This window comes from Eptesicus fuscus, chromosome 15 (genome assembly GCF_027574615.1).
Source record: "Eptesicus fuscus isolate TK198812 chromosome 15, DD_ASM_mEF_20220401, whole genome shotgun sequence".
NCBI lineage: Eukaryota > Metazoa > Chordata > Mammalia > Chiroptera > Vespertilionidae > Eptesicus > Eptesicus fuscus.
The window spans coordinates 69,441,161-69,458,168 of record NC_072487.1 but is presented as its reverse complement, the minus strand read 5'-3'; the positions used below and the strand labels follow the sequence as shown (position 1 = coordinate 69,458,168).

Here is a 17,008-nt window from a genome sequence, read left to right as displayed (position 1 = left end):
CTTGGTCCCCGGTGAGCGCTGGAGATGAGAGCTCGTGCTAGCACGAATAAAGGTTCTCTTGCAGTTACAGCGGGTCTTGGCTCCTTCCTGGGGGGTTTTTGGGGATTCTGAACACTGGGCATTACATTTGGGGGCTCGTCCGGGATCCCCAAGCCCTCCGAGGGACCCCCAAACCTGGAGAACCTGACTGGCCACGGTAGGTGTCTGTTTGTCCTTTGTCTCTTGTGTGAGCTCAAATCTGAATTTCTGGCAGTGCCCGAAGCGGTCTAGGCAGACGTGCTGGAGGACCACGGGCTAGAGGCATCGGGAGACGTCTCGATCCTCTTTCAGGAGGGATGTGTATGCCCCTCAGTTTCTGGGACGAGGTGGGTCGCTCCCGCCGGTCGGCGTGAGGCCGTCGTCCACGCTTCTGGTTCTGCTCCAACGGACTCGCGTTGGAGAGCTGTTCTTAAGGATCCTCTGTTTGTGTGTGTTGATTTGTTTTTGTTTTGTTTTGTGGACTCTCTTGACGGACATTATGGGACAGACTCAGTCCACTCCAAGTGAGTGGAAAGGGGAGCTTAATCTCCCCCCCCCCCCCCCCCCCGAAGGCCATAAAGCTTCCTCAGGCAAATTAATCAGGTGTCTGTTTAAACTCTGGTAAATATCTAGTAGGAGTCAAAAACTCGGACTGTTTGGTATATAAATATAAATGTGAAAATATTTGTTATCTCTTTCTGCTGTTTAATTTATTTAAAGATAGGGCGGACCTGCAGCTGCTGAGACACCTTTTTCTCAGTCCTTTGTTCTCCGTCAGAGAGGGAATAAGCCCACTTAGATGATAAAAATTCCTCTGTTTGTATAAATGAAGGTTTCAGTTTGCTCTGATTTGTGAATTTACTGTATTAAATTGAATTTTAAAGTTCTAAGGTTGATTTAAAAGTATCCATTTATAACATTTCAAAGAACAAAGGAACTTTTATTTACAGCTTCCTTATCTCTTTTGGTGCTCGGAGACTCCCAGCTAACAACTTCACAGGGCGGAAAGATTTACAGGCCTGTGACATCATAGTCCAACGTGGAACTAAGGCTGAAGTTACTATTAACTCTTTATAGACCCCGTTAACCGTTTGTTTAACTTACTGTTTTCAGTTATTAGGATCCTCAGAGAGGACATAACCTGGACTTTCCCTTCCTCTCTCATCCTGATTCTAATAGCATCTGTAACTGGATTAAAAATCTTTTCTTTCAGGAGGCCATCCAGGCTTTAAGCTCACAAGAAATCTTCTCCTGCGAGAGGAGAGAGGGACCCCCCGGAAGGGGCTGGAGGCTCTCCCTCCTGCGAGAGGAGAGAGGGACCCCCCGGAAGGGGCTGGAGGCTCTCCCTCTCAACAGGTGTTTGTTTTGTGTTTTGTCATGTTGGTATCAGGACTGTTTGTTTTGTCTTTTTGTCTTGGGCCCTATATGTATATATTATTTATTGAATTTTGATTTGTCAAGGTTTTGTCAGTTTGTTATCAGTTTGTTAAAATCCTCTTAGAGGACATTGAGTGGTTCTTCCCTTCCAGTTTAACCTTTGACTGTGTGATTGAATTACGGAGCTTTTATCAAGGTTTTGCCTCTCCTGAAACAACGCTCCATGTGTAACCTGTCCCTTCCCGAGCCGGACTGCAGGATGATTTTTCCTTCAACACACTGGTCCCGCCCACTGGCCTATGGCAGAAGCCAGAAAAAGCGACGATAAGAAAGGGAGGCCCCCATCAGGGGACTTAGAAGCAGTGTTCCTGTTATCTGCTTAGATCCCAAGAATATAAGAATACTTATTTACTGAAATGATATAAGGACAGATGTTTGTTTGATATTTTGTTGTCTGCCTGGTTATAATTATTTGTTCATATATAGAAGAAAAAAAAACAACAACACATTTAATTTGTTTAAGGCTGAGTGCTCTGACAGGTAGCAATCCCCCCGAGTGGCCACTGGGATTCTTTTTTCCCAGGGGTGTTTTCTCTCTGTCAGAGGGGGAATCGGCCTGCCTAACAACATTTCTGTCTATATTTATTAATGTGAAGATATAAAGTTATAACAATTGTAATCCAAAGAGACTTAAAGCAGGGACCACATTCTAAAATTAACTATAAGAAGGAAGCTGGAGCTGGCAAAGTCACCAAGTCTGCCCAGCAAGCTCAAAACCTAAATGAATCTTATTTCTGACACCCGCCACCACCCAGTCTTAATCAGTGGTGGAGGAACGGTCTCAGAAGTGTTTGTCTCAATTGGCCATTAAGTTTGATATGATTATTGTACATTGTAAAACCTTTAAAAGAAAAGGAAAATATTTTATAGGCCACTTGGTCCTTGTGTGTGTGTGGCAACTCTTAAGTTATAATTTTGAAATCAGTAATTTTTAATAGAAACACACTCAAGCAGAGTGGCTTTTCAGAAAGGTTAGGGAGTCTGATTACAGTGTAGGGGTCACCGGTTCCCCCACACCACCTTCGTTAGCAGGAGGCAAGCACTTTTCCCAGTGGGAACAGAGAGTGGGCTGCCAGATGAAAACGCCTCGGTGGGACCCGCGCCGCGCTCCCTGCCTCCGCCCACCCGGTGTCCCTCCCCTCCAGGGATTGTTTTAAGTGGCTAGAGGCAGCAACAAGGAGGGAAATTCCCTTGTGACCCCCTCCGCCCCAATGAGTCCCAAGAACCCTCGGCAACTCCTTGGACACTTTTCACCGTGTTCTGTTAGGGGGCTTAAAGGCGGCAGCTAGAAATTCCCCATTCCAGGCTTATCAGAATCTGATATTCTTATCTATAGGAAAAATATAACAATTTGAAATTCAAGCGGCTGAGCCTGCTCCCTTCTCCCTCTGCCTTTTCTAAATATTTTAAAGTAATAAAAGATTTGAGGCATGATTATACATTTTTGAAAGACATAAAAAAGTTTAGAGACTAATTTAAAATTATAAAATTTATAAAAGTTTATAAATAGTAAGAAGAAGAACAGAGAAATATTAGAAAGAAGAAAAAGCCAGCAGCAAATAGGAAGGAATTAGTATGCCTATTGTAAGAAGCAGAGGCACAGGAAGAGAAAATGTCCTGGCAGGTTAGCTAGAGAAGCAGAAAGGGGAGACTCAGACTCCAAGGGTCTTTAACTTAGAAGAAAAGGACTGACAGGACCGGGGTTCCTTTCTATTAAGCCTCCAGGGTAACCTTACAAGTGGGGGGCAAACCTGTTAGTTTCCTGGTGGACACTGAAACAGCCTATTCAGTCTTGACAGGGCCTATGGGACCCGTAACCTCTAAGAAGACAGCAGTCCAGGAAGCCACCGGACAAATTGCCTGTTTTCCTTAGACATCAAAAAGGACTATGGACCTCGGAAAGAACACGGTAACTCATTCATTTCTGGTCATGCCAGAATGCCCGTACCCCCTATGTAGATGTGACCTCCTACAGAAACTATTTGGACTGCCATCATATCCTTTGCGGGGGATGAAGCGGGAATTATTAGGGGCAGTTGGATACTACAACCTATGAATACTGGGGCTCATAGGGATTGCTAAACCTCTAGACTCAAGTACTGGGGGAACGCAGCCACTGAACTAGTCCGAAAAAGAACAATGGGCCTTTGAGGAGCTAAAGAAAGCTCTCATCTCAGCACCTGCCCTAGCCTTGCCAGACTTCACGAAGCCCTTCCACCTCCACGTGAGTGAGGTAAGAGGCATTGCCAAAGGGGTTCTCACTCAGACTCTAGGTCCCTGGAAGAGACCTGTAGCCTGTCTGTCTAAGAGTCTAGACCCCGTGGCAGCAGGGTGGCCAGCGTGCCTCTGGGCAGTAGCCACCACAGCATCGCTGGTAAAGAAGGCAGATAAGCAAACTCTGGGCCAGGAACTAGCCCTAATAATACCGCATGGTGTGGAGGCCCTCCTTCGAGGTACCCTGGAGAGATAGATGTCAAACACCAGGATCACCCAGTGCCAAGCTCTTCTCCTGGACCAGCCCTGCATCCGGTTCCATAAGACACTGGCCATCAACCCTGCCAGCCTGCTTCCAGAGCTTCCAGATGATGAGCCAGAGGAACCCATTCATGACTGCACAGAGGTAACAGACGCAGTACAAACGGCTCGTCCAGACCTGAAAGATGCCCCACTATCATCACCAGACAAGGTACTGTTCACGGTTGGGAGCAGTTATGTTCAGGATCGCATCCGATGTGCAGGGGCAGCAGTAGTCACCCTGAACCGCACCATTTGGGCACAGTCCCTAAATAGGGGAACCATAGCACAAAAGGTCGAGCTTTTGGCCTTAATCCAGGCCCTCCAATAGGAACACAGTGCCATCCACCAGAAAAGAGGGTTACCAACTGCAGTAAAAAAGGAAATTAAAAATAAGGAAAACATTTTAGCCACATTAAAGGTCATCTGGCTCTCAAGGGCAGTTGCAATAGTGCACTGCAAAGGACATCAGAAAGGGAAGACAATTGAAGCCAGAGGAAATAGAGCCGCAGACCAAACTGCCAAGGAAGCCGCCCAAAAACCAGTGGGGCCTTTACAAGTTTTAGTAACCCTGCCGTACCTGGACCTATGCAGACCCCCTCCTACACCAAACAAGAGGAGGAATTGGCAGAACAGAAGCAAGCCATTAAAGAACCGGATGGCTGGTGTACCCTACCAGATGACAGACTGTTGGTCTCAGAGGCTATAGGTTGGACATTAGTTACCCAGTTATACCAGGCTACCCACTTGGCGTCACCAAGACTTCTGAAGTTCTACAAGGCAGGTACTCTTAGATAAAATAATTAAAAGCATAGTCACTAGAAGTAATGTCTGTGCACAGGTAAATGCTAAGCAAGGTAAGAGGGTCCCCCTGAGAATTCGGGCCCCACGGAAATTCCCCAGGAGAGCATGGGAGGTGGATTTCACAGAGATTAAGCCACTAGCGTCAGGGTATAAGTATCTGCTAGCTCTCATAGACACCTTCTCGGGTTGGGTTGAAGCATACCCCACTAGGACAGAAACTGCCTCTATAATTGTCAAGAGATTACTCCAGGAGATTATACCTAGATTCAGGCTGCCAGTAGTCATAGGATCAGATAACAGCCCCGCCTTTTGTAGCCAAGATATCTCAAAATATAGCTCAAGCCTTAGGACAGCCATGCGCGAGACTAAAAAAAGAATTTAACTGAATTTACCCTAGAAACCGGTGAAAACTGGACCAACCTCCTACCCTTCACCCTCTTATGGGCCAGGTGTACCCCCTACCGGTAGGGGTTTCCCCCTTTTAGAGATCATATATGATAGACCTCCCCCTGCCGCTTCCTTTCCAGGGACAGGAAGAAACTGAAAGCTGGAATTCATAACCATTCCCTTACTCAAGTCCTTACAGGCTGTGCAGTATACCCAGAAAGCCACCCATAAGCTTGTTCCTGTACAACCCTTCCAGCCCAAGGACTCGGTATAGGTAAAGAAGTTCACTGCCCAAGGACTCACCCCAACCTGGAAGGGATGCTACACTGTTATCCTGAGCACGCCCACGGCTGTTGAAGTAGACGGCGTCCAGACCTGGCTACACCACTCCCAGCTCCTGCACCAGGAAACGGCCTAGATCTTGGCAACCAGCGGCCTCACCCGTGAGATCCCTAGCCTGGGCTCCACGCAGGCCAGGAGGAAACTCAACACCTGCAGGAGAAGAACTGGAATTCACTGTGGACAGTACTGTTGGGGACTGTAGTACTAAAGGCCTTAACCAGAAGTAAAAGACAAAGTAAAAATACAAACCGTCTCATGATTGAGCCGGGTGTCCCAAGACAAGGGGGGAATGAAAGGGCAGAGCAGGACAGCACAAAATGTACTGTACCCTCCACCCTGTGTAACTATGTATATAACTCCTTTTTCTTAGAAAACCGCGAGAATGTAACAATTGCATGAACCTGCCAATAGGAATGTAGAGAGATGGACTCAGTCCACCTTAAGCAAGCTACCCAGTGTACCTTTGTGTAACTGGACCCCTCACCCTACCCCTGACCAATCATAAACACTCTCCCTGCCCACTGCTTGAGACCCCCTTAAAGCCTTTGTGTTGGCGAGAGAATTTCTCTTGGTCCCCGGTGAGCGCTGGAGATGAGAGCTCGTGCTAGCACGAATAAAGGTTCTCTTGCAGTTACAGCGGGTCTTGGCTCCTTCCTGGGGGGTTTTTGGGGATTCTGAACACTGGGCATTACAAAGGTCAGGGAACCAAATTAGACCTGAGCTTGGAGGCTTTCCCTGGGCTTACTTTTGGGAAAAGAGGGAATGTTCTGCACAAGGCATTTCCCAAAAGCTCACCGGATTGTGTCACAGCGGGTCCCCATGGCCCTGCCCACTCCTCATTATAAAGGTCACCGGACCCCTCAGCCACCAGTACCTCCAATGCCAGCAGCATCCTCCTCTGGCCATGGCACTGCCCTGGGCCCTTGCGGTCTTGAGCCTTCTTCCCCTGCTGGACGCCCAGAGCCCGGCCTGTTCCTCCAATTTCTCGGTGCCGATCACCAATGCCTCCCTGGACCAGGTGGGTGCCTGGGCCCTAAGCGCCGTGGGAGCTGGCTCCCTCTCTGGACCCCCTTCCCCTGCTGGCTTGCAGTCAGCCTCTCCTGGCCGCTGGGTGAGAACCAGGCCAGCCTCCAGCAGCCTTCCTTGGCCTCCAAGCTCAGAGCCTCCTTGCAAAGTCCCTCAGCAGGACAAGCTGCACTGGGGGAGGGGCCGCAGGAGGTGGGGAGGAGGTGGAGGGAGGGAGAGTGATGGCTGATTCCCAGTGAGCTCCTGCAGGCCCCACCCCTCCCCTGGGCCTCTGTGTCCTGATTTGCAAAGTGGAAAGATCTGCCCCAGTCTCCTCCCAGCTGACTATCCAGGACTAAGTTCTCAGTCTCCATCACCTGCTCCTGCTTCTCCTCAGATCTCTGGCAAGTGGTTTTATATCGCCTTGGTTTTCCGCTTCCCCGAATTGAAGAAGGAAGCTAGTGAATTGCATGCATCCTTCTATTACTTAATGCCCAACCACGCGGAGGACACCATACTGACCAGAGAGTACACAACCATGTAAGCCCCCCACAAGGCCCTGGAGTACCATCTCAGCCACAGGCTCAGCCCAGCTTCTGGTCCCTCCTCTCAGCTGAGCAAAGACCAGGAGCAAGCCCCTGCCCCCTCCTGGCCTCAGCCTTCTCTTCCAGGGAATGGGGGCGGGGCTGACTCTAATTGCCACCTGACTCTCCCCCTCCAAGACTGTGACAGTCCACTTCTCCTTGGCCACCTTACTGTTTTCCTCTCCTCTTCTCTCTGGCTTTAGGTCGGGGCAGTGCTTCTATAACTTCAACAACCTGAGGGTCTATCGAGAAAATGCGACCTTGAGCATGTATTGTGAGCTCTCAGGGGAAGAGTTGCTGTGTGGGATGGGGCGATGGTGGGTGGCCCAGCTCAAAGGAGGAGACCTGGGGGCTTTGGGCACAGAGAGCCTGGGAGATGCCCACTTCTTACATCTCCATGGGCCCGCTGCCTGCACACTGAAGCAGTCAGTCATAGCTGCCAACATCTCTGAGCTCTTACTATGTGCCAGTTGCGGTTTGAAGGGCTTCCTATGAATTAACCCACATTAATACTCATAAACCACCGAAGGAGGGCATTTCAGTGATCAGCTCAGGACATGGAGAGACAGGTGCCCTCTTGTCTCTCTCACTCATCTTGCAGTCAGACCTACACTCAACCCCAGGTTGGTTCCAGTCCTGCCTCTCAACCACTCCTTTTGTTTTTGTGTTTTGTTAATCCTCACCTGCGGATATTTTCCCATTGGTTTTTAGAGAGTGAAAGGGAGGGGAGACTCAGAGAGAAAGGAAACATCTATGTGAGAACACACACTGATTGGTTGTCTCCCGCACCAGGGTTGGGGAGCGTGCCTGCAACTGAGGTGCATGCCCTTGGCTGGAATCCAACCCTGGACCCTTCAGTCCCTGGGACCATGCTCTATCTACTTAGTCCCGTGGTCGGTAAACTGTGGCTCGCGCGCCACATGCGGCTCATTGGCCCTTGAGTGTGGCTCTTCCACAAAATACCACGGCCTGGGCGAGTCTATTTTGAAGAAGTGGCGTTAGAAGAAGTTTTAGGTTTAAAAAATTTGGCTCTCAAAAGAAATTTCAATCCTTGTACTGTGGATATTTGGCTCTGTTGACTAATGAGTTTGCCAACCACTGGCTTAGCCAAACCGGCTAGGGCTCAACCGCTCTTTGTCCTCTGGGCCCTAAGGGTGGCAGCCCACCCATGTCCCCGCCATCACTGCAGAGAAGGCACATAGCAGGAACACACAGATGCCAATGGAACTGAACACCTGAGGCTCCTCCCTGAACCTCATTTCCTCATCTGTAAAATGGGGAGACAGGCCCTGACAGCCACAGTTCACACGAGGCTCCTCTGATGCCACATCCATTGGGCACAGGGCCTGGTGCCCAGTAGGAGTGAGGGACACATGGCCCAGGTGAACCCCTGGCCCTCACCCATTGGCTGTGTGGGCCTGGGCACCCCCAGGTTGCCTCCCCTCTGAATGAGTGACCACTGTGCCATCTCCATGGACTCACCCAGAGGCTCTCTTTTCCAGATTATGGCGCAGATCATTATGTTCACCTGCTGCTCCCCAAGGACCCCAAGACCTTCATGCTCGCTTTTTTCAAAGACAAGCAGAACATGGGGCTGGTCTTGTATGGTAAGCACCCCAAACTCCCACTAGGCTTTCCCCAGGGCCACCGGCTCCTAAGCTGGGCCCCTAGACCTCCAGTACTCTTTAACCTCGCTCTACCCAGCCCCACCCCCCCCCACACACACACACACAAACACACACTGATATGCTCACCTGTCCCCTTGCTCCCTCCTGCAGCTGACAAGCCAGAGGTGACCCCGGAGCAAATGGAACAGTTCTATGACTACCTCACGTGCATGGGCATGGACAAGTCGGAAGTCATGTACAGCGATGAGAAAAAGGTGAGGGCCAGCAGGACTAGGTGGTGCCCACCAGAGGGCGCTCCTGCTTTGGGCAGCCCAGAGGCCCAGAGAGGGCCATCTCCCAGCCAGGGCTGCACACCAAGGCAGGAGAGCCTGCTTTTCTGTGCCCATCTCACTGCGGGGACCACTGAGCTTCCCAGAGGCCCATGGGGCCTGTGCCCCAGTCCAGAGCGCATCCACCTTCCCCCAAGAGTCCCTGCCCTCCCCCGTCACTGTGCTTTCTTCTCCCGCTGTCCTGTAGAACCTGTGCCTGCCGCTGGAGAAGCAGCACGACGAGGAGAGGAGGAAGGAACAGGAGAGGTCCGAGACAGGCACAGCGTTGGATTAGGACCTCGGGGACTTTGGGGGCCCATCCTGAGACCCCCACCCACCCTTTGTGCCTCAGTTCTTTCCCTCAGTGGCGCCAATAAAGTTTCTGCATTTGGAATAGGCAGGTTGCCATTTGCTCACTCATTCATTCATGTTGAAGCTGGCGCCCCTGGCTGCAGAAGCCCCTGCTGTAACCCCCAGCACACATGCCAGGATGGACGATGGCACGTGGTGTGGGAGTCCAGCACGAGGAGGTTCCTTCTGCAGGGGGAGTCTGGGAAGGCTTCCTGGAAGGGGCATCTCAACCAGCCCAGAAAGATTAGGAGCTCGGTAACACCTGCTGTTCCTGCTGCAAGCCAAGGGTCTGAGAGGACGCGTTTGAGGAACATAAGGCAGAGGACCCAAAGCGGGAGTTCAGGTGGATTAGGTGGAGAGGACTCAGGCACACGGCACGGTGCCAGGCCTGAAGGACCTTAGGGCAAACATCACCCTGGCCATCTGGGAGGTGAGATGGGCAGAGCCTGACAAAGTGAGCACCCAGGACCAGGGCCAAGGCAGAGACAGGGGGGAAGTTGAAGACACAGAAGCACAGAGGGAGGCAGGAAGAGTGGGAATGTGCCCCAACAGGTCCACGGGTAGTAATGGGAGATGGCTGCGTCAACCTTCCACCCCACCTAACTGACTTTAGAAACCACAAGTCAATTGACATGCACCACAAACACCAGAAAATTTGGGAATGATTTTGGGGTTTTTGGCTTTTCTTTTTTTTTTTTTTTTTTTTAATGATCAATATTCATTCTTCTTCATTTTCCCTCCTAACGAAAATAGGATTTTCCAATGCCCCAAATATCACTCATGCACACACATTTCAGAAAAGCTGAGGTACATGCCTCCGTTTAAGAACTGTCCACCCGGATATAAAGTACATATGATTAGCTGGAGGTGGACACGTGCAGGAGACGCCCAGAGACTGCCTGTGGCCTTGGTCCCGGCACCTCCTTCAGGCGCTGGTGCCCTGGGAGGTGACCTCTCCTGATGAGCAGAGCTCTCCCGTTTTGCCAACACCGAGAGTGAGCAGCGGGGCCTGTGCTGGAGGGAGAACCCCTCGTGAGGGGTCCGCAGGGCCTTCAGGGGAGACGGCAGCAGGCTGCACGCCCACCTTCCGCCATCTGTCTCTGAGCCCCAGAGCCATCAGAAGAGGCAGGAGCCCCGCAGGCTGTGGGCCTGGCGCAGGTCGGCCGACGGGGAGCGGCTCATGTGCTTGGTGGTGGAGCGGACGCTCCAGGATTGGGGGCGGCTGGTGAAAGAGAGCAAGCTCCCTACTTGAATAGCAGAGGATAAAGACAACACAGAAGTGACTTCCTGTCTCAGATGTTGGAGATGGTTCACATAATACATTACTGAACATAGACATTCAACTTAATGCCCCGTGTTGTTTTGTGTGTGTTTTTCTTGGACAATGTCCCTGCCTCCTGGCCTGGGTTGGGGCCTCTCTGGACTTTTGGTCTTTCACAGTTGTTACCACACTCAATTGGAACTGAACCCATGTTTGCCTTCCCCCACATTCTGCACCCCTCCCCACACATCACCCCTACTCTCAAGGCTAGACTGGGGACTCTCCAAGTTGCCTTCACCCTCTGATTTATGACTGGGTCCCTCTCAAGTCCTGGCACTCAGCGGGGCAGGAGGTGATGGAACCCGGAGGACCTGTCCCTCTATTATCACCAATATCACTCCAGCCGTTTCCACCTTGGCTTTGAACAGCCCGACCTTTGGGCCCTGGTCTCAAGGTCAGTGACCCAAAGAAGACCCGAGGTTGAAGGCTTTCCCTGGGCTGACTTTTGAGAAAGGAGGGAAGGTTCTGCGCATGGCATTTTCCAAATGATCACCACATTGTGTCACAGCGGGTCCCCAGGGCCCTGCCCACCGCTCATTACTATAAAGGTCACCGCACCCCTCAGCCACCAGTACCTCCAACGCCAGCAGCATCCTCCTCTGGCCATGGCGCTGCCCTGGGCCCTTGCGGTCTTGAGCCTTCTTCCTCTGCTGGACGCCCAGAGCCCGGCGTGTCCCAATTTCTCGGTGCCGATCACCAATGCCTCCCTGGACCAGGTGGGTGCCTGGGCCCTGAGCGCCGTGGGAGCTAGTTCCCTCTCTGGACCCCCCTTCCCCTGCTGGCTCGCGGTCAGCCTCTCCTGGGCGCTGGGTGAGAACCAGACCAGCCTCCAGCAGCCTTCCTTGGCCTCCAAGCTCAGAGCCTCCTTGCAAAGTCCCTCAGCAGGACAAGCTGCACTGGGGGAGGGGCCGCAGGAGGTGGGGAGGAGGGGAGGGAGGGAGAGTGATGGCTGATTCCCAGAGTGAGCTCCTGTAGGCCCCCACCTCCCTGCCCTCCCCCGGGCCTCTGTGTCCTGATTTGCAAAGTGGAAACATCTGCCCCAGTCTCCTCCCAGCTGACTATCCAGGACTAAGTTCTCAGTCTCCATCACCTGCTCCTGCTTCTCCTCAGATCTCTGGCAAGGGGTATTATATTGCCTGGGCTTACCGCTTCCCCGAGTTCAAGAAGGAAGCTAGTGAAATCCATGCAGCCTTCTATTACTTAACCCCCAACCACACGGAGGACACGATACTGCTCAGAGAGTACATGACCATGTAAGCCCAGCACAGGGCCCTGGCTTGCCAGCTCAGCCTCAGCCCAGCTTCTGGCCCCTCCTCTCAGCTGAGCAAAGACCAGGAGCAAGCCCCTGCCCCCTCCTGGCCTCAGCCTTCTCTTCCAGGGAATGGGGGCGGGGCTGACTCTAATTGCCACCTGACTCTCCCCCTCCAAGACTGTGACAGCACTTCTCCTTGGCCACCTTACTGTTTTCCTCTCCTCTTCTCTCTGGCTTTAGGCGGGGGCAGTGCCTCTATAACTCCAGCAACCTGAGGGTCCATCGAGAAAATGCAACCCTGAGCAAAAATGGTGAGCCCTCAGGGGAAGGTTGCTGTGTGAGATGAGGAGATGGTGGGTGGGCCAACCCAAAGGAGGGGACCTGGGGGCTTTGGGCACAGAGAGCCCATGAGATGCCCACTTCTTACATCTCCATGGGCCCGCTGCCTGCACACTGAAGCAGTCAGTCATAGCTGCCAACATCTCTGAGCTCTTACTATGTGCCAGGTGCGGTTTGAAGGGCTTCCTATGAATTAACCCACATTAATACTCATAAACCACCCAAGGAGGGCATCCCAGTCATCAGCTCAGGACATGGAGAGACAGGTGCCCTCTTGTCTCTCTCTCTCATCTTGCAGTCAGACCTACACTCAACCCCAGGTTGGTTCCAGTCCTGCCCCTCAACCACTCCTTTTGTTTTTGTGTTTTGTTAATCCTCACCTGAGGATATTTTCCCATTGGTTTTTAGAGAATGAAAGGGAGGGGAGACACAGAAAGGAAAATTCATATGAGAGACACACATGATTGGTTGCCTCCCACACCAGGGTTGGGGAGCGAGCCTGCAACTGAGGTACATGCTCTGGGCTGGAATCCAACCCTGGACCCTTCAGTCCCTGGGCCCATGCTCCATCCACTTAGCCAAACCGGCTAGAGCTCAACCGCTCTTTGTCCTCTGGGCCCTAAGGGTGGCAGCCCACCCATGTCCCCGCCATCACTGCAGAGAAGGCACAGAGCAGGAACACACAGATGCCAATGGAACTGAACACCTGAGGCTCCTCCCTGAACCTCATTTCCTCATCTGTAAAATGGGGAGACAGGCCCTGACAGCCACAGTTCACACGAGGCTCCTCTGATGCCACATCCATTGGGCACAGGGCCTGGTGCCCAGTAGGAGTGAGGGACACATGGCCCAGGTGAACCCCTGGCCCTCACCCATTGGCTGTGTGGGCCTGGGCACCCCCAGCTTGCCTCACCTGTGAGGAGGGACCCACTGTGCCATCTCCATGGACTCACCCAGAGGCTCTCTCTTCCAGAGAATGGCACAGAACATTTTGGACACCTGCTGCTCCCCAAGGACCCCAATATTTTCATGGTCGCTTATTTCCCAGAAGACAAGCAAAACATGGGGCTGGCCTTCTTTGGTAAGCACCCCCAAACTCCCACCAGGCTTCCCCCAGGGCCACCTGCTCCTAGGGCTGGGCCCCTAGACCTCCAGTCCTCCCTGGCCTCTACCCAGACCCCCCCATCCCCGCCCTCCCCCCACACACACACACACACAAACACACACTGATATGCTCACCTGTCCCCTTGCTCCCTCCTGCAGCTGACAAGCCAGAGGTGACCCCGGAGCAAATGGAACAGTTCTATGACTACCTCACGTGCATGGGCATGGACAAGTCGGAAGTCGTGTACACTGATGAGAAAAAGGTGAGGGCCAGCAGGACTAGGTGGTGCCCACCAGAGGGCGCTCCTGCTTTGGGCAGCCCAGAGGCCCAGAGAGGGCCATCTCCCAGCCAGGGCTGCACAGCAAGGCAGGAGAGCCTGCTTTTCTGTGCCCCTCTCACTGCGGGGACCACTGAGCTTCCCAGAGGCCCATGGGGCCTGGTGCCCCAGTCCAGAGCCCACTCCACCTTCCCCCAGAACCCCTGCCCTCCCCCGTCACTGTGCTTTCTTCTCCCGCTGTCCTGTAGAACCTGTGCCTGCCGCTGGAGAAGCAGCACGACGAGGAGAGGAGGAAGGAAAAGAAGTCCGAGGCAGGCACAGCGTTGGATTAGGACCTCGGGGACTTTGGGGGCCCATCCTGAGACCCCCACCCTCCCTTTGTGCCTCAGTTCTTTCCCTCAGTTGCATCAATAAAGTTTCTGCATTTGGAATAGGCAGGTTGTCATTTGCTCACTCATTCATTCATGTTGAAGCCGGCGCCCCTGGCTGCAGAAGCCCCTACTGTAACCCCCAGCACACATGCCAGGATGGACGATGGCACATGGTGTGGGAGCCCAGCACGAGGAGGTTCCTTCTGCGGGGGGAATCTGGGAAGGCTTCCTGGAAGGGGCATCTCAACCAGCCCAGAAGGATTAGTAGCTCGATAACACCTGCTGTTCCTGCTGCAAGCCAAGGGTCTGAGAGGACGCGTTTGAGGAACATAAGGCAGAGGACCCAAAGCGGGAGTTCAGGTGGATTAGGTGGAGAGGACTCAGGCACACGGCACGGTGCCAGGCCTGAAGGACCTTAGGGCAAACATCACCCTGGCCATCTGGGAGGTAAGCACCCGGGCCAGGGCCAAGGCCAGGCCAGAGACAGGGGGAAAGTTGGAGGCACAGAAGCACAGAGGGAGGCAGGAAGAGTGGGAACCTGCCCCCAACAGGCCCACGGGTGGGGAAGGGGGATGGCTGCATCAACCTTCCACCCCACCTGACTGACTTTAGAAACCACAAGTCAATTGACATGCACCACAAACACCAGAAACTGGGAATGGTTTGGGGGTTTTTTGGTTTTTCTTTCTTTTTTATGATCAATATTCATTTGCTTCATAGCAAAAATAGAATTTTCCAATGCCCCAAATATACAAATATCACTCATGCACACACATTTCAGAAAAGCTGAGGTACATGCCGCTACGAGGTGGGGGGATAGGACACGGCCTGGTGCAGGGCCATAGACCACGGCCTGGCAGGTAGCTGGTCACTGGCCCAATTCCACACGGATCCCCAGGACAGAGCGGGGGCTCGAGATGAGGTACAGAGGGGGGCCATGGAGGACGGCTTCCTGGGGTGTCTCCATCCCAGCAGGCCCATGGGAAAGGCTGCTCCAATCACAGAGGAGCTGGGCACAGGTCATCCTGGGGGGCGGCACCCCAAGATATTCCAATGGTCCCAGTGTCCCACCACCTGCCTTGTCTTTCCAGAGATGCCTACTGCCAAGCGGCAGGTCACAGGCAGGTGGCCAGGCTTGTGCCAGAGCCCCTGGCCCCACCCCTTCTTATCTGGCTTCCTGAGGAGGATGCAAGCTCAGGAACACTCCTCCGTTTAAGAACTGTCCACCCGGATATAAAGTACATATGATTAGCTGGAGGTGGACACGTGCAGGCGACGCCCAGAGACTGCATGTGGCCTTGGTCCAGGCACCTCCTTCAGGGGCTGGTGCCTTGGGAGGTGACCTCTCTTGATGAGCAGAGCTCTCCCGTTTTGCAAACACTGAGACTGAGCCAATCAGGAGTGGATATGCAAATTAACCCAACAAAGATGGCAGCAGCCCCCAGCCATTTCATGCCTCTGGGCAGCAAGCATGCAGGCACAGAGTGGCCAGACTGAGCAGGACACCGGCTATCATGGGGAGGGCCGGGGCTGAGGGTGGGGACGCAGGGAACTACAGGAATGGCCCTCCATCAGGAGCAAAGACTGAAGGCAGCAGCCAGAGGGAAGGCCTGGGTCCCAGGTGCTGGACGAAAACCGATGCCAGCAGCCAGGGGAAGGAAAGCCTATTGCACCAATATCTTCGTGCAACTGGCCTCTAGTAATAACATAAACTGCTACAGAAAGATGTAAAGAGAGAGCCTGATTAAGTAAATTATAATCTAAGAAGTGAATGAAAGGTGATGTGAGCTTTAAAATCACAACCACTCACTACAGTGAAACATAAAAAACTATTCAAAATATATAAAATGGCCCTAGCTGGTTTTGCTTAGTGTATGGAGCATCACCCTAAGGAATAAAGGGTCCCAGGTTTGATTTTGGGCAAGGGCACAAGCTGGGTTACAGACTCAATCCCCACTAGGGGCCTTACAGGAGGCAGCCAATCAATGATTCTCATCATTGATGTTTCTCTCTCTCCCTCTCCCTTCCTCTCTGGAATCAATAAAAATATCATTTAAAAACAAAACAAAACATAAAATGGATGAGCATCCAAAGTTGTAAGCATACCATAATAATACTTTGTGAAAATATTACTTGTATGGATAAAGATTTGGCCCCGTCATGTCGAAATGCAGAAGGGTGGTAGAGTTAGTAATGCCACGGGATTTCCTGAGCACCCACTGTGTGCTGGGCACTGCTCCAGGATTGGGGCAGCTGGTGAAAGAGAGCAAGCTTCCCTCTTGAATAGCAGAGGATAAAGACAAACCAGAAGTGACTTCCTATCTCAGGTGTTGGAGATGGTTCACATAATACATTTACTGAACATAGACATTCAACTTAATGCCCCGTGTTGTTTTGTGTGTGTGTGTTTTTCTTGGACAATGTCCCTGCCTCCAGGCCTGGGTAGGGGCCTCTCTGGACTTTTGGTCTTTCACAGTTGTTACCACACTCAATTGGAACTGAATCCATGTTTGCCTTTCCCCACCGCCTACACCCCTCTCCCCCGCCCATCACCCCTACTCTCAAGGCTAGCCTGGGGACTCTCCAAGTTGCCTTCAGCATCTGATTTATGACTGGGTCCCTCTCAAGTCCTGGCACTCAGCGGGGCAGGAGGTGATGGAACCCTGAGCACTTGTCCCTCTATTATCACCAATATCACTCCAGCCGTTTCCACCTTGGCTTTGAAAAGCCCGACCATTGGGCCCTGGTCTCAAGGTCAGTGACCCAAAGAAGACCCGAGGTTGAAGGCTTTACCTGGGCTGACTTTTGAGAGAGGAGGGAAGGTTCTGCGCATGGCATTTCCCAAAAGCTCACCTGATTGTGTCACAGCGGGTCCCCAGGGCCCTGCCCACCGCTCATTACTATAAAGGTCACCGCACCCCTCAGTCACCAGTACCTCCGACGCCAGCAGCATCCTCCTCTGGCC

At 52.5% G+C, this 17,008-nt stretch overlaps 2 protein-coding genes and 1 long non-coding RNA gene across 3 annotated transcripts; all 3 read left to right on the top strand.

Moving 5' to 3' along the window:
* The first annotated feature begins 624 nt into the window (after positions 1-624).
* On the top strand, positions 625-6,136 carry LOC129151705 (uncharacterized). The gene is made up of 2 exons (XR_008558372.1): positions 625-1,374; positions 5,301-6,136. It is a non-coding gene; the product is annotated as an uncharacterized LOC129151705 (long non-coding RNA).
* Positions 6,137-6,406: 270 nt separating this feature from the next.
* LOC129151701 (alpha-1-acid glycoprotein 1-like) lies at positions 6,407-9,322 on the top strand. The gene is made up of 6 exons (XM_054727551.1): positions 6,407-6,520; positions 6,905-7,047; positions 7,295-7,365; positions 8,594-8,698; positions 8,870-8,973; positions 9,236-9,322. Exons 1-6 carry the CDS (start codon positions 6,407-6,409, stop codon positions 9,320-9,322), a joined length of 624 nt encoding a protein of 207 aa, XP_054583526.1.
* Positions 9,323-11,304: 1,982 nt separating this feature from the next.
* LOC129151692 (alpha-1-acid glycoprotein-like) lies at positions 11,305-14,004 on the top strand. Its single transcript, XM_054727512.1, has 6 exons — positions 11,305-11,415; positions 11,810-11,952; positions 12,192-12,262; positions 13,264-13,371; positions 13,554-13,657; positions 13,921-14,004. Exons 1-6 carry the CDS (start codon positions 11,305-11,307, stop codon positions 14,002-14,004), a joined length of 621 nt encoding a protein of 206 aa, XP_054583487.1.
* The last annotated feature ends 3,004 nt before the right edge of the window (positions 14,005-17,008 follow it).